The sequence below is a fragment of the Mirounga leonina genome, unplaced genomic scaffold (genome assembly GCF_011800145.1).
Source record: "Mirounga leonina isolate KUSES-001 unplaced genomic scaffold, KU_Mleo_1.0 Mir_154, whole genome shotgun sequence".
NCBI lineage: Eukaryota > Metazoa > Chordata > Mammalia > Carnivora > Phocidae > Mirounga > Mirounga leonina.
In genome coordinates this window covers 13,993,398-14,018,847 of record NW_023270389.1, presented here as the reverse complement: position 1 = coordinate 14,018,847, position 25,450 = coordinate 13,993,398, and the positions used below count along the sequence as shown (strand labels likewise).

The 25,450-nt window shown below is 38.5% G+C and overlaps 1 protein-coding gene and 1 pseudogene across 5 annotated transcripts in view; one reads left to right on the top strand and one right to left on the bottom strand.

Moving 5' to 3' along the window:
• Nucleotides 1–25,450, bottom strand: part of GPATCH2 (G-patch domain containing 2) — a 210,993-nt gene that overhangs the window by 74,747 nt on the left and 110,796 nt on the right. For all 5 annotated transcript variants that reach the window (XM_035010120.1, XM_035010119.1, XM_035010121.1 and 2 more), the window contains exons 7-8: nt 12,642–12,681; nt 6,202–6,272 (exon numbers count right to left, since the gene is read on the bottom strand). In XM_035010120.1, the coding sequence (XP_034866011.1) occupies nt 6,202–6,272; nt 12,642–12,681 (111 nt within the window). The remainder of the gene's footprint in view (nt 1–6,201; nt 6,273–12,641; nt 12,682–25,450) is intronic.
• Nucleotides 24,186–25,012, top strand: LOC118014093 (annotated as a pseudogene).

Below are 25,450 nucleotides of genomic sequence, written 5' to 3'. Positions count from 1 at the left end.
AAAGAAAGAAAGAAAGAAAGAAAGAAAGAAAGAAAGAAAGAAAGAAATCCAAAGGCACACCTGCCCTTTTCAGAGGAAGAAGCACAGGCCCCCTTGAAAAAGAGTCCATTGTTGATGAGGTAGAGCTTCCCTGGAGAACGGATTGAAATTATCCAAGTAGGTTGTTTGTTTATTTATTTATTTATTTTTTAAAGATTTTATTTATTTATTTGAGAGAGAGAGAATGAGAGACAGAGAGCATGAGAGGGAGGAGGGTCAGAGGGAGAAGCAGACTCCCTGCTGAGCAGGGAGCCCGATGCAGGACTCAATCCTGGGACTCCAGGATCATGACCTGAGCCGAAGGCAGTCGCCCAACCAACTGAGCCACCTAGGCGCCCAGGTTGTTTGTTTAAAGGAGGCTTTCATAGGTTGTCACCTCTTTGGCACTGTTAGATGTAAGACAGCCTCAGAGTTGGAAAAGACACAATTCCCCTGCCCCCGTCACCGATTTAAAGAGCCTACATGAACACGAAAGTGGGTGTGGCAAAAAGGGAAAAAACGCCATAAACTGGGTATCTAGAAAACCACCCAACTGCATTACAGTTAGTGGCCTTGGTAAGTAAGACCCTGAAACCCGGCTACGGAGGTCTTGAAAACTGCCCTGCGGAGCTGAGGGTGAGATGTACCACCCTCCACAGGCGGAAGCCATACTGTGCCGAGCTCCAGTGACTGGAAGGCCTACCTGAAGAGCACGCTGTTGGCACACGCTTCAGAGTCTCAGCTTTGAGTCATTAACAGCAGACCCCTGGTGCATTTATCTTTTCTTACCTGCCTGCTATGTTTTGGGAGTAAATGATCCCAAGATTTACTGGTTTAATGCATTACAGTTCTCTTCTCTAACCTTTATATTTCCCACAAGTTGAGAAAGGGAAGTGAAGTCACTCATCTAAAAGGGGTAAGAAAAGTCAAGACGATATTGAAAATACTAGAAAGAAAATGGCTTTCAAGACAGCAACACAGAAAAATACATATAAATAAGGAAGGTGAAGAATTTTTTAGTCTTGCAATTAATAAGACTTGTAACAAAAATTAAACTCGAGTAAATCTTTCTCTCCTTGTGCTTATTTCACCTTCACAAATTGCGCTATGCCTCACACAAATGTTACTCGTAAAGACACAAGAAAATAAACTGCATCCACGGAACAAGACACAGAGGATATCCGAAAGGAATGCTCAAAGAACAAGGTGAGCTCTTGGAAATGAAAATTGTAAGAGAATTCTTTTTAATTGATAAAAGGTTTGAGACATCACATTGATAAAACTGTCCAGGAATCTTTGAAGACAACAATATATAAAAGAGACGTTAAGAAAACCTGGAGGCTCACTTGAGGGCACTTCCAACATCCAAATCCTAAGAGAGGAGGGGAAATGGAAACCACAGATAGGAGCAATGCCTTCAAAATCCTGAGGCAAAATGTCTCCCAACAGAATTCCATTCCCAGCTGAATCAATCAGTGTAAGGCTAGAAAAAATAGATTTTCAGACATGCAAAGTGCCACAGATTTAACCACGACTGTTCTCTTTCTCAGAAAGCTCAGGAAAAATAATGGCGTGGGGTCCAGGGAACAGGAAATCCCCTGTAGGAGAGATGAAGGACATCCCGAGGATGATAATGAAGAGAGATCACGGGACATCCGCTGTGCAGCAGATCCAGACAGCAAACAGTTGAGAATGGATCTGAGACAGCGACGGCTCAAAGAGGGAGGCCACCCAGAAAAAGAATTGAGAGGAACTACACTTCTGCGTAGAGGTGGTTGATGAACAGGGGTGAGGCACACAGAAAACAAAGCGAATGAAAAACAAGACAGTTATCTCCATGACAACAGGAAAGTGATACATCTATGAATAATATTTACATACATAATCACATTAATGCAAACAATGAATATTGATTTGGTCTAACGATTATGATATACCTACTAGAAAGAGAGAAATGCAGATATGGGGTGCATGCATGCATGCGTGTGTGTGTGTATGTGTGTGTGTGTGTGTGTAGGACGTACAGCCGGAAGTCAGTAGGTTATACCAAAGTAAGAACTTCAACAAATAGTAATATAAGCATGTAATTTGGGTTGATACTAGAAGAAATGGCTAAAACGGTTGAAAGTGGTTTCCTCTGGAGGGTGAAATTGGAGAACGGGGAAGGACAGGGCTGGGGCCTGCTGTACTTTGTCATAAGTCTTATAGAATGATTTCGGGGCGCCTGGGTGGCTCAGTCGTTAAGCGTCTGCCTTCGGCTCAGGTCATGATTCCAGGGTCCTGGGATCGAGCCCCGCATCGGGCTCCCTGCTCAGCCGGGAGCCTGCTTCTCCCTCTCCCACTCCCCCTGCTTGTGTTCGCCTCTCTCGCTGTGTCTCTCTCTGTCAAATAAATAAAATCTTAAAAAAAAAAAAAAAGATTAAAAAAAAAAGTCTTATAGAATGATTTGACTTTCTAAACTAGGTACAAGAAAAATAGGATAAAAAAATAGTTGAACAAGTGCTTAGAAAACACACAGGTGGAAATAACAATACCATACTTGAAATAAGAGCTAATATTTGAGCTCTTCCATTTTAAATGCTTTATAGGCACTAACTCATCAATTCCTTACAACAGTGTTTATGAAGTGGATACGACTATTTTCCCTATTTCACAGATACGTAAACTGAGGGACAGAGAAGTTAAGTATTTTGCTCAGGATCACCCAGTTTATAAGTGGTGAAATGGGGACTAGAGTCAGATACTCTAACTGTAGAGGTCCCCACAAGGACTCAATCAGAGTACTTTACTGCCATATAATCAATTTTAAATGCATTCTACAAATATCTTATGTAATGAATATTTATTGCCCATGTATCAGGCATTGTTTTTGGTACTGGGGATACATCAGTGAGTAAAGCAAAGACCCTGCTCTCATGGAGCTTAAAGAGATTGTCTCTGTAACAGGGACAATCAGGAAGACAGATCAATCAGAGTCTGATGGGTTTGGTGGAGAATGAGCCTCTTTTACATTGAGCAGAGACTTGAAGGAAATGGGGAGCAAGTCATAAAGATAGCTGAAGGGAGAGGGGACAGCATGTGCAAGGGCCCTGAGACATGAGTGGGGTTGGTGTGCTGGGGGAATAGGACAGAGGCCCCTGTGCAGGAGGGGGTGAGTAAGAAGTAAAGTGGGAGATGATGTCAGGGAGGAAGCAAAAAGGTCTGGGCCAGGTCACAAACGGCCTGGAAGGCCAACATAAAGACCTTGGCTTTTACTTGAAGATTTTATTTATTTATTTGAGAGACAGAGAGGGAATGAGTGGGGGGGGGGTAGAGGGGAGGCAGAGGGAGAGAGAGCGAGAGAAGCAGACTCCCTGCTGAGCAAGGAGCCCAACGCAGGGCTCACTCCCAGGACCCCAGGATCATGACCTGAGCTGAAGGCAGACGCTTAACCAACTGAGCCACCCAGGCGCCCCCCCAAAATTTTTTAAAAGATCTTGACTGAGGTGTAGTTGACATAAGAAAAATGCAGTTAAAGGGAACAACTGGATAAGTTCTGACATAGGTCTATACATGTGAAAGGATCATCACACTCAAGATAATGAAGATATCCATCATCCCAAGAGCTTCTTTATGCCCCTTGGGAACCCCTCCTTCCAGTTCCTTCCTGGCCCTGTCCCATGCCCATGCTATACAACTCATCTGCTTCCTGCCAATTTAACATGCTATTGCTATCCACTATTTTAGATTGTCTTTTTTTTTTTTTTAAAGATTTTATTTATTTATTTGACAGAGAAAGACACAGCGAGAGAGGGAACACAAACGGGGAGTGGGAGAGGGAGAAGCAGACTCCCTGCCGAGCAGGGAGCCCCATGCGGGACTCGATCCCGGGACTCCAGGATCATGACCTGAGCCGAAGGCAGGCGCTTAACCAACTGAGCCACCCAGGCGCCCAGATTGTCTTTTGATAAGGCCTATGAATCACATGTCTATATAAACAATGGTTGTTTACATTTACCTACATCTTTATCAGTTTATTGGTTCTGCATTCATTCTTGGATCTCAGACTTTTCTTGCGAGATCATTCTTCGGAAACACATCCTTTATAAATTCTTCTAGCCGATGTCTGTTGGTAGTAAATGTTCTTAGTTTATGAAAATCTGAAAATGTGTCTACTTCACTTCTGTACAGAAAGACATTTTTCTAGGTACACAGTTCTAGGTTGTCAATGTATGTTCACTTAGAACTCTGAAGATGAGTCCACTATGTTCTGGTTTCCTTGTTGCTACAGAGACATCTGATGTATACCTACCATTCCTTTGTAGACAATTTGTCCTTTCTTTCTGGATTCTTTTTTTTTTTTTTTTAAAGATTTTACTTATTTATTTCAGAGAGAGAGAATGAGAGAGAGCACATGAGAGTGGGGAGGGGCAGAGGGAGAAGCAGACTCCCTGCCGAGCAGGGAGCCTGATGAGGGACTCGATCCCGGGACTCCAGGATCATGACCTGAGCCGAAGGCAGTCGCTTAACCAACTGAGCCACCCAGGCGCCCCTCTTTCTGGATTCTTTTAAGATCTTCTCCTGTTTTTGGTGTACTACACTATACTACTAGGTGTGGATTTCTTTTTTCTTTTTTAAAGATTTTATTTAATTATTTGAGAGAGAGAGCAAGTGAGAGACAGCACGAGTGGTGGGGAGAGGCAGAGGAAGAGGGAGAAGCAGGCTCCCCGCTGAGCAGTAAGCCCAACTCAGGGGTTCGATCCCAGGACTCTGGGATCACGACCTGAGCGGAAGGCAGACGCCCAACCAACCGAGCCATGCACGTGCCCTGGATTTCTTTTTATTTATTCTACTTAGTATTCATTGTGTTTCTGTATGTGTATCTATGGATTTGTAACTTTCACCAGCTTTGGGAATTCTTAGCCAATATCTCGTTAAATATCGTGTGTGTGTGTGCTAAGCCCTTCTATATTCTTTATCAAAGACTGATTAAATATATCTTAAGACTTTTTTCTGTCTCTTAACCATTCTCATTTTCCCGTCTCCTTGCATTTCTATGCTATATTCCAGTCTATTTCTTTGGCCACATCTCCATTTCACTAATTATCTCTTTAACAACCATATTTCTCATTTCTAACAATTACATGTTTTTTTTTTCCATTTTGCCTGATTAATTCCAACAGTGAGCTGTTGCCTGCTCTTTTTATTTCTATAAATATTTCACTTATAGTTATTTATAAACTATATACATTTTATACAGATTATTGTTCTAATTTTAGGAGCTGACCTTCTTAGGGGTAAATGCATTGGTTTTTATGTTGACTATCACTGATGGTCAACTTATATGTTTGACAGTTTTTGATTGTCTAAATTAGGTAGGCATGCTTAGATACGATTTACATTCGTTTCTTCAGAGATCGAGCGGGTTCTCAGTTGAGGTTACTTTGTACCACATTATACCTTAAAGCTCTCTTGCTTGCTTGGGAAAGTTAAACACAGCAGCTAGCACCCTACCAATGGGAAACCATGGGATGCTATTTATCTGAGGTCGGTTATCTTGTTAAAAATCCCAGGGCGGTAGTTCTGATCAATATTCTGATGGCCATTTTCATCTAAATAAAAATTAAGTCTTCAGAAACACCACATGCAAAATTTGAAAATATACATCTAAAACAACCGACTGGGACAAATTCTTTCTGTTGAAGGAAAAAAAAATAACATTGACTCAGCAATATAAAAACGATTAAGAACCCAGAAGCACTTCTTAAGAAGATTATATTTTCTATAGACTCATTTATACATTATTAGAATATACATGTTGCTCTCTCATAAGGTCTAAGTACCATGTAAGTTTAGGGGAAAAAGATTAATTCTACTTTTTTAAATGAAAAACTAAAATGATCATTCTAAATCTTGACCTACTATTCATTAGTTATGAGAAACAAAAATTTTCTTTTCTTTCAAAAATTCACTCTTTATTTTTCACCCCCTTTTTAAAAACAGAAATAAAATGCCATCTCTCTATTCATTACTAGTAATCCTGAAATAGATTCTAATAAACAATGGGTGAAATATTTCACACTGGCTCTTTAGAAGGCAATTTCAAAGGCAGCTCAGCTGTAACTCATCCATTCATACTGGTAGGGGGAAAAAGAAGGCACATGACTTAATGAGCAGAATTAGAAGTGATTCTGAATGGCTTACCTGCTGCCTGTTTTCACAGAACAGTTTTTCTTGTGTCCTCTCTCAGCTCGGTTATCTCTCAGAAGCTGATGCTATACAAAGTGTTAAGACAAAGTTGTAGAAACAAAAATATTTTCATTATATTATTTTGTAAGTCGAAGGGTGTTCCTCCCACGCAAAGGGACACCATTTGCACACTTGCGTTGACTTTTTTCCCCCTACTGGTTTCTCTCACAACAAAGACCACTACTCTTACTAGAGATGCCCCCGACACTCTTGTAACAAAAGTGTTAGCAAGGGCTGCCAATCCAACGGTTCCCTGACAGCGAAACCGCTCTGACAGTCAGTTAAAATACAGCCAAAGCTGGAGGTTCTAGAACTCAGTCTTTATCCTAGTTCTCTGGAGTAGTCCTGGTTAAAGTAACATAACCTCTTGCCAATGGCCTCTACCATTGCGTTCAGCTGTGAATTTTTTGAGACTCATTTACGCTGACATGAAAGATCTAATATTTTCTCTGTATCTACGGACCTAACATGGTAAAGAAACACACTTAAAACATTCATTTTCAAAGAAATTATTGGCTTGGAAATATATAATTAGAAAGCATGTATATACATTTGATTGCCTCCTCAAAATGCCTCACCATCCACTTCCTTTCACACTTGCTTTATCCTAACTAATTGGAAAGAAAAAAACTCCGAGTAGTCAATACTCTTTACTGTGTGTTTGCTCAAACTGTAGCTTATCTTATTTATGCAGAAATATAATTATACACAAGACTGGGCCAAAAAAAAGTTGCATAGCATATTAGAAATTAACCCTAACAAAAACAGAAATCTTAAAAGTACTAATGCAGGATAGATCTAGGTTCTAATCCCAGCTGTGCCTGTAACTAACAAGTTACTAGGTTTTAATAACAGATTTGCCATTTACAAATTGGGTAGTCTTAGGCTAAGTACCTAACCCCCAGGCCTATCTGTAAAATGGAAATAGTATTATCTACTGATATGGTTGCCATGTTAAACAAGATAAACCAGGTAAAATGCTTAGTGCTATGACCAAAACATAAGAAGTGCTGAGCAAAACGGATCAAATGCTACCATTATATTATAATTAATGAGCCTGGTTGTCAGTGGGTATTGTCTGACCAGTATCAATACCTTTTTATAAAAAACTGCTTTAAACTATTTAATGACATTATTTGGAATCAATTATTAGTGATATCTGGCCATCTTTGAGAGGAAACAGAACTTAATCAGATCATCAAGAATGTAGTTAGATCATTTATTTATTCTTTTAGGACTGTCTTAACTAAGTATCTTAAATTTCTCTTAAATATCTCCTTCTTTCCTTCCCCAACACCACCATCCTAGTCCAGACCAACATTTTCTCTTACTTGCAATGGCCTCCCTCCAGACTCACTCCTATCCAATCTATTCTCCACACTGCAGCCAGTAATTCTAAGATTAGATCTGGTTACATTACTTTCTGCAGATAAACCCCAAATCTTGTACAAGGCTTTCATGGCCCTTCATAATTTGATTACATTTCTCAACTCCTGATTTATTATGCTTCCTCCTACCCCAACCTAACCTTCCTACTTTTTTTTCTTCTTCTTCTTCTTTTTTAAAATTTTAATTCCAGTATAGTTAACATACAGGTTCTATTAGTTTCAGGTGTACAATATAATGATTCGACAATTCTATACATTACTCAGTGCTCATTGCGATAAGTGCACTCTTCTTCCTCTGCACCTGTTTCACCCATCCTTCCACCCACCTCCCCTCTGGTAATGGTCTCTAACCCCCTTCTTCCTAAATTACATATCCCCGCCATACTGAACTTTGTAGTTTGCGGTGTGTACCACATTCTCTCTCACCTCTGGCCCTTTGCTTCCAGTCATTCATTCTGCTTGCATCTTCACAGTCCAGCACAGTGTCTGGTAGAGTTTTAGTGCTCAATAACTATTTGTTGAATGAATGAATGAATGATTGAATAAGTGTAATAAAGAAATAGGGAGTGAGATCTAGTATCTGATAGATAGCTGAAGCACTATCTCATTATTACCATGTATAGAAAATGGCAACCATTTATCTTAAGTCCATTAATCTGAAAGTGTTTCAATTTAGAAACACTTCGTACCATGAAAACGAAATTGTTTCTGAAAATAAAAATAATTAATTACTTTGGCATTTCTAAGTCTAGTGTCTTTTAAAAACATATACAAACCAACATTTGTGACACAGATAGCCAGAGGTGAGATGATAAAATCTCTACGTCCACCTGAAATTAATAGTAGCGGGTAACTAACTTTTCTAATTTTAAGATAAACGACAGATACGTGAATGCTGTTTCTGCAGTTTGTGTTAAAACAGTTACAGCAAAGAACTCAAAATTCCAAACACAACGTTCTGAAATAAGAAAAGAATTCTACAGTTTAATTTTGAAAATGCAACTATAATGACCAAAATAAATATTAGGCTGTACCTACGAGGTCTGGATAGTTCTCAGAGAGGCTACCACTTGGATCAACTTAAATGAGATAGCGCCTTCTCTGAACTCTGATGTAGAGCTCCTTCTATGAGATTCCTATAAGAATTTCTTCTCTTCCTCAAATTTATAGTTTTGATGGGCTTTGTATATAAAAGGAGACAAATATCAGAATTATTTAATACATATGCTTCTATATTAAAAAGCTGCATCACAAATTTCCTCACTTTATCAATAAAACTATAAATCTAGGTGCATCTTTGCAAATTTAAAATCAACCCAAGATAAAAAAATACAAACTCAGATTTATGGGTCATGAATCCAGTGACTTAACAGAGGAGGCTAGATCTTTTAAGGGGCAACGGAGAAAAAATTAATCCAGAATGTTATTAGAATAGAAAACATGTATTTATATTTGAAATTCTCAACACATTTCTGCTATGCCCCAAAGAATAAGAAAAAAGGATGGCAGCGTGGGTTGGGGTAGGGGGCCCAGTCAGGTTGTGAGTTCATGGTCAAAGACACAAGGATCCTTGAGCTCTGCTCTACTAAGCGAGAGTAGCTCATCAGGTTTTGAGAAATTACTCACTCTTCTTACTGATAATTCTTCTGTTTCCTTGGACTACTATCAGTGTCACAAGTGAGGTCAATTTTCAAGATTCTGACTCAACCACATCAACTCTGATTAATAACAGAACTTCTGAATATGGTGCGAAGTGCTTCTTACCTTCCAACTTTCAGATTGCTGGACTTAGGCCAGATGGAGACACAATTCCCTGATTAGTGACCTGCAGATGTATATTAAAAAATGACTCATATAAGAATTACATTAAAATTCATAAACACAAAACCTAGTACAGTGTGAGATTTACAAAAGGTTCACAATTTTTAAAACTACTGAATTAAACCAGGAAGAGAAGTATTCCTTGTGGATGATGGTCCCTCCTATCAGAAAGGGAGCTAGGAATTTCTTTGGCTCTTCATAATATTTTTACAAGATTATTAAAAGTTTAAAATCCCTAACACAAGAGAAGAAGCCAAGAGCAGAATTCTTCCCCAGCAATCCTCTCTTTACCACCTGATATTCAGAAGCATTTGCTCAGGAGTATTTCTGTTAGCAGCCACTTCTCAGTAATTTCTCAAACGTCTACAGAAGAATTTTAAGTCTCCTCACACGTGGGTTCTCAGTGTCCTCACCCTAAAGGGACAACTAAGTAATATCTAAACTGTTGTCTATGACTCCTTAAGATACTTGTGAATTCAGTCGAAATGTCAAATCATTAGATTTTCAAAGAGGAAAAATGAGAATTAAGTAAGACCAAAAAAAAAAAAATGATGCTTCACATAACTGTCTTTCTCTCCTTCCTTCCATTTCTGAACTGACTTTATTTCTCTTCTGGGGCCTTTATAACTGCCCTCTCTGTGGTTTTCTCAACCATTTTCCAACCTACTGTGTCATTATTGCTTTCCTGCCCCAGATTATAACTAACACAGGCGAAAAGCTACGTTGTTTTTCTAAATACCTTCTTTCGTAGAGAGTATCTGATAGAAAATGGCTGATGAATAATAGTTATTTACTGAATCTGTAATAAAAGAGTGAGAAGTAGGCATGGTGTCAATGGATATGGGATAGAGCACTAAAGAACAAAAAGAGGAACTGTAAGACAGGGGAAGTAGTAAGGGGTGGGATTTAAAAAAAAAGTGGCAGTAATGTTATCCTCTCCTTATGTTACTAAGTTGGTATGGGAAAAAGAAAAGGTGTGCATGCATGCTAATAGTCATTCATTCAACAACATAGTGGAGGATTTTACATTTCTTCACGGTTTTGCATTTTATCACTTGCATTGAGATTTATTTAGCAAAGTTTACTGCGTTAGAGTTAGAATTGCATGGAATTAAGAAATCTGTATCTCTCAAAATGTAAGTGGTCTCTGTGTGGTTTGTATATGTACACCCAGGTATGGTCATTCCTCAGTATTCATGGATTCCATATTTACAAATTGCCTATTTGCTAAAATTTCTTGCTAATGCCAAGATCAATACTTCTGGCACTTTTGCAGTCCTTCACAGACATGCGCAGAGTGGTAAAAATTTGGGTCAGCGGTTCTGAACGCTCTCAGCTGAGGCCTGACAAGTCAGTCGATCCTTTGCTTCGTGTTTCAGCTCTCATAGTATAAACAAGTATCTTTTATTGTAGTCTGTTTAGTGCTATGTTTTTTTGTGTTTTCGTGTTCTTGTTTTTGATTTTATCATTTAAAATGGCCCCCAAGTATAGAGCTGAGGTGCTGAAGTGTTCCTAAGTGCAAGACTGTCAGGGACCTTACAGAGAAAATACGTGCATTAAACAAGCTTTCTTCAGGTATTCAGAATCAATGATATATATATATTAAATAAGGTATCATTAAACATAAACACACATCAAACAAGAATATGTATTGATCAATAAATGAAAATGCTGTGACCTCTCAGGAACCTAACCTTGTAATTCCCTAGGAGCAGTGTTTTGATATTTGCTACTTTAGTGTTCACATCGACTTTATAGAACATAGCTATGGTAGATAAAAAGAATCAACTGTATTCATTAATTAATGACCTACATTAAAGACAGAAATCTGAAATCATGTATCAAAGTTTAAACAAAAGGCAGATTCAAAAATTGGTCAGAAAGATTTTGAAAATTAAAAACAATAAAGAACTGCTCAACTTTCTTCTCTTTTTGATATTAGCATTGGTTGATTGTTAACTTCAGGAAAAAAAAGCTTGGCTGGAAGCAACCAGTTATACTGTGATACAAAAGACAACTTTATAACATGACTTTAGTATTTCTAAAGGGTGAAAGGAGCTTTAAAAAATTGTATTTTGGGATAATCTATTCTTTAGAAACAGTGGTCCATATTATTTTTTTAATGTAAGAAGTATCTTTAAAGGGGAAAATCACTCTTATGGGAAAGGGCAAGTTTACAAAATACCATTAAAGCTGAATTTACATGATATTTTTCTTTAACTAGGCTCATGTGTATTAAGAAATTAGTATAATTTATAATGAAGTATTTAGCACCTTCCTTTTATAAGTAAAAGGAACTATGTATACCAACCAACTGTGGCTCAGCTTAAGAAATAAAACATCACGAATATATTAATGTTATCAATTACCATTACAAAGTACAGCCCCCTCTTTCCCTACCTACCTACCTACCTACCCTTTGCAGAAAATGATCCCTGTTGATGTGAGGTTTTTCATTCTCATGTATGTAAAGCTATTTTTTACATTCCATATTTTTGGCCCACTTAATAACTTTTATAACTCATAATGAAAAAAACCAACAAGGATGCCAAGTCTAAAATGCATATGCTTTAAAACTTATCAAAAACTTAAGACGAAATTACCATAGCATGCTGCAGAGAGAAAACTAATACATTCAAGGGAAAAAGAAAGAAAGGACTCATTTTATATGTAAAGGTCACTAAAATGAATGTCAAGGTCTTGTTAAGGTGACTAGTCATTGTGCTGCCATGTATACTAGTAAAGCAATAAAAAAAAATCATGGAAAAATATAACATAAACTTGTAAGAAACTATTACCACCTTCTAAACTTCAAAAATAAAAATATTCTCTTGCTGGCTGACCTTATTTAATACAAATTAATTTCTTCAGCATATGTACTATCTTGCTACCTTAACTTTGTGAAAAACAAATATAAATTGTGAAGTCCTATAAACAAGTGAATCCCACAGCCTTCCTGTGGAGGTGACATTCATGACAGGGGAAGGTGGTGGTAAGGGAGCATTCTGATGATTACTGAGGATGATTCATTTGGTTAGTATATTAAGCACTGGCACAATCAACTCCTTTTTAAATAAGCTGGGATTTGTATCTTTTCTCATAGAGCTGATCTACTACCTTGAAGGGAGATAGTTAAATATTTGAAAGAGACTAAGAAACTTCCTTTTGGATTAGAATGTTCCTTACCTGGCCATGCTCTGTCCTAGCGCCAGGGCTAAACCAATGGCTGCAGAGGAAAGAGAAAAGGAGTTAGCATGAACCTAACTAAAAGCACATGCTCTCACGTGATCAGTCTGCATGTGCTTTAAGAAATGTATTCGCCACCAGCAACGGAGCCTTAAATATGCTTTATTTTAATGGATGTTTCATGTAATTCTAGACTTACACCAATTTTGACAGAATTGTAAGAGTGCTCATAACCAGTAATTTTCAATTTAATAAGCAAACTCAGAATTACATTTCCATTTAATTATGTTAACATAAACTGCTGGGACTGTATTCATTTTATGAATCAATTCTGGTTATAAAATCTTCAAATGCTATCATTTACCACAACTTAATTATAGCATCGTTACAACAAATTATGACCTTTGGATTGCTGGAGTTTTAAAAAACATTAAAAATACCAGAATATTATATCCTCTGGCTATGCCCCCAGGAACAATCACACAAAGCATCAGCTGGAGGTAGGTAACTTGAACCTGTTCCTTCCATTGTGATAACAACTTGGGTTGGCTGAGAACAAGTTCAACAACAACATTCAAAATACAGAAGTCGCTGCACAGTTGACACCTTCCCTTGTCGTGTTGTCCTTGCCCTGGATGACCCACCCACATTGCTTCAGCTGCTCCTTGGATCCTCAGTAGTGACCCATCTGGGGATACCTTTTCAACTTCACATCTGGGGAGTTGTGATTAGCTGTGTGCCTAGTCCTTTGGCAGTATTCTGCATCAAAATGACCCGTAAACATCAAGGAATAGGAAATAGGAACAACTGTGGCAAATAAATCACTAAAAGCCCACAGAGAATGATACCAATGTTATTATTAATGCTATTTGTTTTTTCAAGAACAATAATATTGAGTACTTCTATTTACCAAGCACTCTTCTGACACATGACAGTGTATTATTTCCTATCCTCATTAAAATCTTACAAGGTTATTCTCATATTCCAGGTGCAGAAATGAGGCACAGACATTAGGCTATTTGCCAACAGTGTGCATCCATCATACCATACTGCAGAGGGACAAGACACATTAAAAGGGCAGATTTCCTAAGACTTCTATGTAATCTCTAGCCTCTGTGGTACTAACACCTGGGAATAAACAGCCTCTACATTAATAGGATTTGTCTCTGCTCCTACTGGAACACTTCTCAAGCTCACAGACGGTGATGCTCTTTGGCAAGTCACATTCTACCTTGATGTGGAATGGACACTTTTGGAATCTGTAAATGACATCTCGATTAATTACCAACTAGAAACAAACTATTTACCGCAGTTACCCAGACAACTTGACTAATATATTCCCCCCTGCTATGACCAATGTATGATTTACTAAATCATGATGTGTAAGTGATCCATTCAGAGTTCAAGACAGAAGAGCAGATTTAATAGAACAGAAAAAAAAATCATTGATATGTTTTCAGATTACACATTATAATTAACTCTTGAGAAACAACCACTCTTTGTGTTTTAGTATCGTATCAAAGAATATCCACAATGATCTGAAATGAAAAGGTTATTAAAATACTCCTTCCTTTTCTTATCTACTACGTATCTGTGTGAGGCTGGATTTTCTTCATATGCTTCAACCAAAACATCTCACTACAGGTTAAAAGGGGAAGCAGCAATGAATCCAAGCTGTCATCTATTAAGCCAGACATTGAAGTGATTGGTGCAAACAGTGGCACGTTCTAATTTTTGGGGCAAAAAATGTCATTAGTTTTCATAAAAATATGCTATTTATGTTAACACGTAATGGGCTTACTATATATTTATATAGACATATTTTTTAGAGAGAGTGTGCATGTGCACGCACACGTGCATATGTGCACAAGAGTGGGGGTGGGGAGGGACAGAGGGAGAGGGGGAGGGAGAGGGAGGGAGAGAATCTTAACCAGCCCAACACAGGGCTCAATCTCACGATCCTGAAATCTTGACCTGAGCCGAAATCAAGAGTTGGACGCTTAACCGACTGAGCCACCCAGGCACCCCTGGGCTTACTATGTTTTTTAACAAATACATAAATACCACTAATATTCTTTTTGTTAAAAACCGAGTCTTCATCTAGCTAGTTCACTAGCCCAGTGAATGGCAGCACCAACCTTCCAATGGACAACTAAACTCAGCTTGGACACCTTTCTTTTTCATACTCAAACCATCAGCAAGTTACAACTTTTCTTGTACCTACTAACTTGAATCCATTTATCATACTGCAGAGCTAGAGTGATGTTTTGAAGTTCAAATTTTGAATGTTTAATTATCCACACCCTTACCTCAAGCAAACAAATAAACAAACGGAAACTGAAGTCTGACGGGGCTTTCCACTGCTTTTCACTGCTCTTAGGAGAAAGAATCCCTAAACGGCCCACCAGGCTTAGCATCATCAGTCCTTGCTTACTTTCCTCCTGTCTCACCGAATACTCCCTCTTTCACATTCTGTGCTTACTCACTAGCATTCCTTTCAGACACACAGTTATTCTTTCTGCTTGAAATGCTCTTCTCGTCACTATTCCCTTAATTCTTGGGGGTTTCATCTCGGGCTGTGGTCCTCAAGGAAGCCTTCCTTATCTCCATGTCTAGTTCAAATTCTTTTTTTTTAAAGTTCTCTGAGAGTTTCCACTTGGGTGGCGCAGTCGGGTAAGCCTCCGACTCTTGGTTTTGGCTCAGGTCACGATCTCATGGTTGTGAGATCAACCCCCACGGTGGGCTCTGTGCTCAACACGGAGTCTGCTTGAGAGTCTCTCCCTCTCCCCCTGCCTCTCCCACTTGCACTCTCTGTCTCTCTCTCTACAATAAATAATAAATCTTTATTTAAAAAAGTTCTCTTTTAGAGTACTTAGCTCACTATATAATAATGCATTTGTGTGTCAGTATATAAGTACACACTTATGTGTGTGTCTCTTTTCTCTATTAGAGTGCGCCGTGAGAACAGCGATGCTGTCTTGTTCATTACTAGAGACCGAGCACTCAGCACATAGTAGGCCCTCACAGGTATTTTCTGAATGGATGGATAAATGAATGACTTGAGATATAGGGCAGAGTTTTAACAACTAGAGGCACCAAGTGATTCTACGAAATGAGAAGAGTAACAGCACTGGCTTAGGTGGTCTTCCAGATTCTCTTGGGGTCTCATGTTCTGTGGACCAGATGACCAGGATGTAAAGACACTCCTCATTCATTCATTTTTTTCCTATGAAACAAAAAGTCAAGTCTAAAACTATGCTTCAACTATGCTCAAGGGAGCCTTCATTTCTTTCATTAACCCGCAAAAGTAAATCCAGGAGGTTCAGACTGGTGTGCTTGCTAAATCATGGGTTTTAGAATCTGAAAGATCTAAGTTTGAACACAGACATCGGCACTTACTAGCTAGGTGAACTGTGACAAATTACTTTCATTTTCTGAGTGTGGGTGCAACACTGGGATTTAGAGGAAAAATATTTATTTCGTTATTCAGATGATCAAAATGTATTTCTCAGATATATTTGGTCTTATTCCATGGTTCCTGGCTCACAGCTCCCAAAACCCTTGGCATTTCCCAAGGGTTGAGAGTGACACATTGTTATGTTAATGAGGTGGCTTTTGGACTTTACCTGAGGCTGGGAGCTAGTTGCCAGGGGAGCCAACTAGGTGATTAGGGGGTTGGATTTTTCAGTCCCAATTCCTGACCTCTGGGGAGGGGAGAGGGCTGGAGGTTGAATCAATCCCCAAGGCCAGTGATTTAATCAATCATGCCTATGTAATAAAGCCTCCATAACAATCCAAAAAGGCAAGGTTCGAAAAGTTTCCAGATAGGGGAAGAGGTGAAGATGCAGGGACAGTGGCATTTATCTGGATAGGACGTGAAAGCTCCACACACCCTCTCCCATACCTGGCCGTGTGTATCTCTTCCATCTGGCTGTTGCTGAGTTATATTCTTTTATAATAAACTGGTAATCTAGTAAATAAAACATTTCTCTGAATTCTGTGAGCAAATTAAATAAACTCAAGGAGGGTGATAGGATGTGGGGACCTCTGATTTATAGCCAAAGTCCAACTGGTGTCCTAAGTTGGAGGCAGTTGATGGAACCTCCAATTTGTATCTGGTGGGTCAGAAGCACAGGTAACAGCCTGGCCTTGGCAGGGGCATCGGAGATGTGGGGCATTAGGGGGCAGGGCAGTCTCGCAGGACTCAACCCACAACCCACGACTTGTGCCATCTGATGCTACCTCTGGGTACCGAGTGGCAAAACTGAGTTGAAGCAGGACAGCCAGTTGGTGTCCTGGAGACTTGCTTGTTGTCATGAGGAAAAGCCAGTGTCAGAAATGAAGCGTTCTGTATGAATGTTAAAGAAGACACACAGGAGGGGCATGTAGGTGCTTCAGTAGGTTAAATGTCTGCCCTCGGCTCAGGTCATGATCCCAGGGTTCTGGGACTGGGCCCCACATCGGGCTCTCTGCTTGGGGGGAAGCCTGCTTCTACCTCTCCTTCCTGCTCGTGCTCTCTCTTGCTATCTCTGTCTCTCTCTCTAATAAATAAAATCTTAAAAAAAAAAAAAGACATATAGGAGAGGAAAAAGTAGGAGGGAAAAATCTGAGTGTTTCCATTATATTTGGCTTCTTCCTCATCTATACAATAAAATTAATCCCACTTCTCTTATAGCCTTGGGAAGCTTAAACAAGGCTAAGAACCTGGAATAGAGGAGGTGTTTAGAATAAATATTCATTTTCTTCTCCTAGAGTACACAGTGGAATACAGTAATATGTGAACTTTTATTCTGTGAATTTCTGTAATAACTTATCTATTTATTCCCAATTGTCAGTAGATACACTAGTGTTCATGCGTAATATTTACAGGTTCCCCCAACAGTTTTAGCGTGTTATCATACATGATAGATGCTGATTACACTGTTGTTTTTTTTTTTTTAATTGACTTTTGGTTGAGTAGAATATACCATGTGACTTTCCAAAAGTCAAATTATCTATAAAATGGGGGTGTTATGTCTGCTTCAGGGAGGCAGTAAAAACACTGGAGTGGTGCATATGAAAATACTCTGGAAAATACAATATACTATCCAAATAAAACATTATCATCATCATCATCATCATCATCATCATCCTAAAATGTTTTACACCTAGTTTAATAATTTTTCTGTATTTTACATAAGTACCTTATAAAAATGTCTTACATAAAAGACTGTTCCTATCCTTATTCCAGAGATAAAAATTAAGATACTTGTAAGCTAAAACGACTTCCCAAGGGAATCACAGTAAATCAGAGGAGGAATTGATCCAGTATATTTTATTTATCTCAATCTGAAGTTAAAGCCACTTTTACTTTTATAAAGCAATAGATGTTAAATTTCAAAGTATGAAAGTATTCCCAATGAACTAACCTTTAATCCAGGCAAATCTTGCTTTAAGCAAACTCGATATTTATACAAAAGATAAAATAAAGTGTAAATATTAGCTTTATAAAGGAATTCATCATAGGATTACAGGTAGTTACCCACTTGCATTTAAAATAAGTTTTGATTTACATATAATGCCTCAGGTAAATGTCCTATACTTTAAAATGAAATAAAAGCAAATATAAATATCATTTTAAAAATCAATTAATAGGGCACCTGGATGGCTCAGTGTGTTAAGCGTCTGTCTTTGGTTCAGGTCATGATCCCAGGGTCCTGGGATCGAGCCCCACATGGGGCTCCCTGCTCCTTGGGGAGCCTGCTTCTCTCTCTGCCTCTGCCTCTCTCTCTCTCTGTCTCTCATGAATAAATAAAATCTTAAAAAAAAATCAATTAATATATCATATTTACTCAATTTAAAAACAGGTATCTCATAAGTGATTGGAAAAAAAGGAAAAATTCTGGAACCATTTAGGGTTAGTATAGAAAGGCTGGTAGAGTGAATAGAAAGTTACTGCAAAAATGAAGCTTTCAGTATTTAAAAAAAATGTAGTCATATGTTAATTTTATTTTCTGCATTTTCATATTTGTATTTTCAGAAAGTCAACAGAATAATTAAACGTGAATTTCAAAACTTAACATGTTATTTCTCAGAAATTCTTCTCTGTCTCTGCTTTAGTTGGATTGAGGTTCTTGTCACTTTTTGTGTACCTTTCTGCAGTTGATGAATATTTCATTTATCTGGGCTAAATATTTTCTATTCAAAGAGACCTAACATATATTAACAACTGGACTGTCTATACAATATATGTACAATTATATACGATTATACAAAATATAAATATGCGACTATTACATGTTAGGTATTATTTTATTAACAATCACACTTTCATAATTAAGACACTCTGCAAGGCTTCTCAATATCTGCACAGAGCACATCTTATTTCACCTTTAAAACTGAGATTCCATATTCTGAGGTGTGCAGCAAAGTTGGCTGTTCACCAAATTTCTGTAAGTCTTTTTTATAATTGAAGTTATTGTCAAATATAATTTTTATAGAAACTATCCAAACTTTTATTGTTTTTAAAGATTTTATTTATTTATTTGAGAGAGAGAGAGAAAGGATAAGCACAGGGAGCGGCAGAGGGAGAAGCAGATTCCCTGCCAAGCAGGGAGCCTGACATGGGGCTCAATCCCAGGACCCTGGGATCATGACCTGAGCTGAAGGCAGACGCTTAACCGACTGAGCCACCCAGGCGCCCCAGTCCAAACTTTTATTAACCAACTTCTACGACTCTCATAAACTGAGCTGAAAGCTTTCTGTGATGTATGCTTTTCCACATTGAGTGCCCTGCTGGGCGTTCCTTCTATTAACTCTGCAAACATCCTTTTTCACTTCCCAGCTCAGCAGCCCTGCTTCTTTCGATTGGTCATTTCTAGGCTGCCCTACCCTAAACCTGGTTGACCACACAACCATATAACCACATGGTTTCAAAACTGAAATTCCTAAACATTGTTGTGTTGGAGCCTGTAAAATATTTTTTCCCTTACTCATTAGAATCTGTTTTTAAGCCTGAAATTCTATGAAGTAAAATTATTTTAAGTACTGCTGTATCAGATTGTTTTCGAGGTGACCTTCTTTTTTTTTTTTTTTTTTTAAAGATTTTATTTATTTATTTGAGACAGAGAGCATGAGAGGGAGGAGGGTCAGAGGGAGAAGCAGACTCCCCGCCGAGCAGGGAGCCCGATGCGGGACTCCATCCCAGGACTCCAGGATCATGACCTGAGCCGAAGGCAGTCGCTCAACCGACTGAGCCACCCAGGCGCCCCTCGAGGTGACCTTCTAAAGCAAAACACATATCGACTTAGAAGAATCACAGTTAATTGAATGAAAGCAGTACTTGTTGCTTACTTCCAATTAGAAGTTGCTGAATATTTGGTAATTTAATGACTATTTCTAGCCATTCTTTCGGATAAGTTATCACAGCTTTGAGGTAAACTGCAGTAGGGATGACAGGACGATTAGTCTGTGCTTTCCCCATGCTTTTGTGCAAGTTATCAGGAAGGGGGTGTGTCTTTCCCTCACTAGCCAGTAGGGGAACTGGATAACCTTGACCCCAGAGCCTATGATTTGATGAGTAAGGCATTGTGCTGCATGTTGTAAGAAACTTAAAGAAGAACAAGATGAAGTCTCCAACCATGGCAAACTCATGGTCCATACTAGAGTAAATGAAGCATGTATATAGTAACTATATTCTAGAGAATCGTGATAAATACTATAATCAAGTAGAAATAAAAATGTCAAGGGAGAATATAGAAGGTGCAGAAAATGGCTGGTGGCACTTCTGTGGAAAATACCAAGGATTCCTTAAAGGCTGCATTGCCTCCTTGATAGCCCTGGAAATGCCTACACTTCCAGACTTCCGGTAATGTAAGTAAACTAAACTGCAATTTGTTTAAACCATTATTTGTGGAACTTTCTGTTACTTTTTCCTGCAACCATTCTATACAACACTGGTCTTCAACCATTTTTGTGTACACGTTGTCTGATGCAGTTAAGAAAATACCCTCCTCACATATTTTAGGTAGAAATCTAAAATTTTTCACCATAAATTTAAATATTTGCAAAAGATTAGTTTTCTCTCAATTGTATATATTAATATTTTAGAAGAAAACCATTCCACCACTCTTAAATATACACACTGGAAACCAAGTATCATCACCGATTTGATATCCACCATCAATACATTTGAAAACAAAACAAAACAAAACACCATGAAAACCACTTCTTTAAAAGTTGAAAATTTACCTGGCTTATTTTTGTACTTGAACTCCATGAATTTTTAATATCACTGTCACATAGAAGTTTATTCTAATGTAATATATTTTTATGCTCGAAAGCCTTTTATCAGTAACCTTGCCATACTCCTCTACAACTATAATGTGTGTCTTATCTATCTACCTATCTATCTATCTAATTTTCTTAAATTTCTGTGACTATAAAACTAGTTAATAAATTATTTTGATGAATTTATTGGTCAGTCAACACTGATAACTACAGTTAGTTGATAACAGTTATTTAAGATCTGAAAAAGTTATCATTAGTATTTAATTAATGAAACTAGCATAAATATATTTTGATAGTCCCAAACATAAAATAATACAATTTTATTAGGAATGGCATCATAAAAAATCTTTTCCCCCAAACTAGTTCATGTAGCCATTGATGAATATTACCCTTTAGCATCAATTCTTTTTTTTTTTTTTAAAGATTTTATTTATTTATTCATTAGAGACAGAGAGAGAGAGAGGCAGAGGGAGAAGCAGACTCCCCGCTGAGCAGGGAGCCCGATGTGGGACTCGATCCCAGGACCCTGAGATCATGACCTGAGCCGAAGGCAGACGCTTAACCATCTGAGCCACCCAGGCGCCCTTTTTAGCATCAATTCTATTCATACTTTTTATTTTTATCGATTTGAGTGCTCAGAAACCTTGTTTACATTAATTGGGAGTGGAAATAAAAAGAATTTGGTTAGAGCAGTCATTTGATTATTGAACTCCTTCAGAGATTTATGCCAAAAATCACACAATGATTTTTAGATTAAGCAGTATTTTTAATAATCTACCAGCTGCTAAAAACAAAGACTTAGAAACTATCTACCTAATTTGCAAAAGGCTTTGTGATTTGGTCATTAGAGTCAATCTGTCAACATCAATATCAGCACAATATTTGGAATGTCCCTCTGTTTGGAATCCAAAAGGATTTTACACTGTGAAGCAATGTACCAAAGTAAGAGTAGGACCGGGGGTGGGGGAGGAGGGGGAGTGTCTTTTTTTTCCAAAGTGAAAGAGAGGCAATTGTGAAAAATAAGAATCAGCAAAATAACCAGGGCTAATGATTTCAAAAAAGAAGGAGGTATATATTTATGCAAAGGAATCTGGAAATTGACTTCCTTAAAACTCTTGGTGACAGGATTGCCTTGGAAACTATTTGCATATCCTGAGGGTATGAATACCTCGTTTTTTCTATGAGACACCGAATGTGGCAGCAAGAGTCAGTTTTATGTATCTGACTTTATAATAGGGAGCAGGTTGAATGAAAGTATGGACTTAATTATCTGGACAAGAAAGCTGGGGAAACTAAACTATGTCCACACTTACCTCGAAATCTATATAACTTTCTCCTGTTAAAGGAAATGTTAGGAAAATTTCAGATATTGGGTTTCCTCCCCAAGACAATGAAAGAGACAAACTGAAGCAAAATGTGTCAGTTTTAAACTGACTGAGAAAGTGGCTAGTACCCAGAAAGGTACTAACTCAACTGGGACTGGGTGTGTGTGTATGTGTGTGTAGTGCAAATAACTGTGTACTTATTTGTTAGTGTAAAATAAAATTCCCATAAAGCTGTATCCTATGGTGTCTCCCCAAAAGAAACTTGTAGAAGGTCTACAAGGCACCTTCTTCATTTCCTCTACCCAGGTAAGGGGCAGGCCTAAAGAAAGGGATGAAAATACAGATTTGCTAAAACAGGTACATTCAGCCTACAGCTTACAATTCAAGTTTAAGGAAAGACTCATAATTAGGGAACTGCAGGTGGGAAAATCAGGTTTGCAACTCCTATGTGGAAACAGGCATGGACGCTAGACTGAATGGGGCTATGACTACCATGGCTAGGGCTCTGGTCTAGATCTCCCTCAGAGTGCCTCTCTGTAGGATTTCTCTGACAAACAGGGTGAACCCGCTTACTAGAGGTTTCTTAAAAACAGGTACCTGCCCTCTGGAGGTCATTTTTTCACATGGCCTCAGGGCAGAAGCCTTTAAGCTAAAAGCTAAGTAAGGATATAGGAAGAACATCAAGGCCAGTAGCCATTTCCACACAAGGAATTGCAACCATAAACACAACTGAAACCCATTACATATTTGAAGGAACCCTAACGCCTAAACAAACAACTTGGCCACTTGTGACTTTAGTCTGTGACTTTAAACTCCTGCTGATGTTCACTAACCAGAAAGGGGCTGCTAGGAATGAAGATGCTGACAGAGGAGGCTACTGAACTCCCTCTTTCCATGGACACACCGATTGTACAGCTACACGTGGAACAATTTTCTCTGAGAGAAATCCAGAAACTAGTTAAGTGACTCCTACGTGTTAGGCAGATGAGAAGAAACCCACATTGAAGTAGGTAGGAAAGGCTGAGACACATTCTCACCATAAATCCCACCCTTGGCACTAGGCCATATACTCGGGGGGAACCCCAAACTCCCAGTTTCTTCCCGAGGAGCAAAGGGTTTGGAACACATACCTAGTGTCCCAACTTTGAGGAGTCCCACCCTCGGATGGGGCCCCAAAACATCTAGCTCTGAGTGCCAATGAGACCTATAGGACTATAGCAAGCAAAGAGGAAGTTCTTAATGGGCATGCGAACACTTACCACAACAAAAGCAGTTCTAAGAGGGAAGTTTACAGTGATAAAATCCTATATTAGGATATTAGGGAAAAAAAAGATCTCAAATAAATAACTTTACACCTTAAGGAACTATAAATAGGAAAACAAAAACAAAAACAAAAACTAAGCCCAAAGCTAGCAGAAAGAATTAGAGTAGAAATAAATGAAATAGAGGAAAAAGATAATAGAACTGGATGAGTGAAACTAAAAGCTAGATTTTGTAAAGATAGAACAGACAAAGCTTTAGCTAGACTAAGAAAAAACAGAGAAAACTCAAATAAATAAAATCAGAAATGAAAAGAAGACATTGCAACTGGTAACACAGAAATACTAAGAATCATAAGAAACTACCGTAAACAATGACAGGCCAACATATTAGATACTATAGAAATGGATAAATTCCTAGAAATACAGAAGTCTACCAATTTCAAACAATAATTAGAAAATCTGAACAGACTAATTTCTAGTAAGGAGACTGAAGCAGTAATCACAAAACCTCCCAACAAAGAAAAGCCCAGGACCATCTGACTTTACTGGTGAATTCTACCAAACATTGAAAGAAGAACTAATAGACAGCCATTGTAGTACACTGAGCTCCACAAACACAGCTCTGGGGCAAGTGAGAGCCAGACAGGCACTGGATGACTTTGTGCCTCATTGAAGAAAAATAAGTAAACATGGGCAAAGAAGGTCCCAAGAAGCTGAGGGGCAAAATTCCATCATATGCATCCCTTGTGCAAACTTTCCAGGAGAAGCACAAGAAGCATCCAGATACTTCAGTTAACTTCTCAGAGTTTTCTAATAAGTGTTCAGAGAGGTAGAAGACCATGTCTTTCAAAATGAAAAAAAAAAAAAAAAAAATTGGGGCACTTGGGTGGCCCAGTCAGTTAAGCGTCCAACTCTTGGTTTCGGCTCAGGTCATGATCTCAGTGTCAGGAGACTGAGCCCCATGTCAGGCTCTGCACTCAGTGCAGAGTCTGCTTGAAATTCTTTCCCTCCTCCTCTGCTCCTCCTCCAACTTGCATGCGCTCTTTCTCTAAAATAAATAAAATCTTAAAAAAGAAAAAAATTGAAGACATGGCAAAGGTGGAAAAGGCCCATGTTGAAAGAAAAACGAAAACTTATATCCCTCCTTAAGGGGAAACCAAAAGAAATTCACCCAATGCACCCAAGAGGACTCTTGTGGCCTTTTTCTTGTTTTGTTCTGAGTATCACCCCCAAATCAGCATCCCAGCCTATCCATTGGTGATGTTGCAAAGAAACGGGGACAGAAGTGGAATAACTCTGCAGTAGATGACAAGCAGCTTTATGAAGAGAAGGCTGGAAACAAGTACAAAAAGGAGACTGCTGCCTACGGGAGACAGCAGCTATGGGAGAGCCTGCTGAGTCATCAGGCAAAAAACGGAGTCATCAAGGCTGAAAAATAAACAAAAAAGAAGAGGAAGATGAGGAAGATGAGGAAGATGAAGAGGAAGAAGATGATGAAGAAGAGGATGATGAATAAGTTGGTTCTAGCACAGGTCTGCTTTTTCTTGTCTATAAAGCACTTAACCCCTTTATACGCAACTCATTCCTTTTAAAGAAAAAAACCTGAAATGTAAGGCTGTGTAAGTTATGGTTTTAAACTGTACAGTGTCTTTTTTTGTATGGTTAACATACTACCACATGTGTCTTTAGATAGTCTTGTCCTGGTGGTATTTTCAATACCCACTGACCTTGCCTGGTACAGTCTGGGGGTTGTAAATTGGCATGGAAATTTCAGCAGCTTCTTGTTGGTGCACACCACACATTTATATACAGGAATGGCACTGTTCTCATTCTCCCTTGTCTCTGAGGCAGCTAATACAAAATAACTGTTCTGTTAACTCAATACCACCCTGTAGTTGCAGAAAAAAAAGAAAAAGAAAAAACCCTGCATTTTTTGTTTTGTTGACATTCTAAT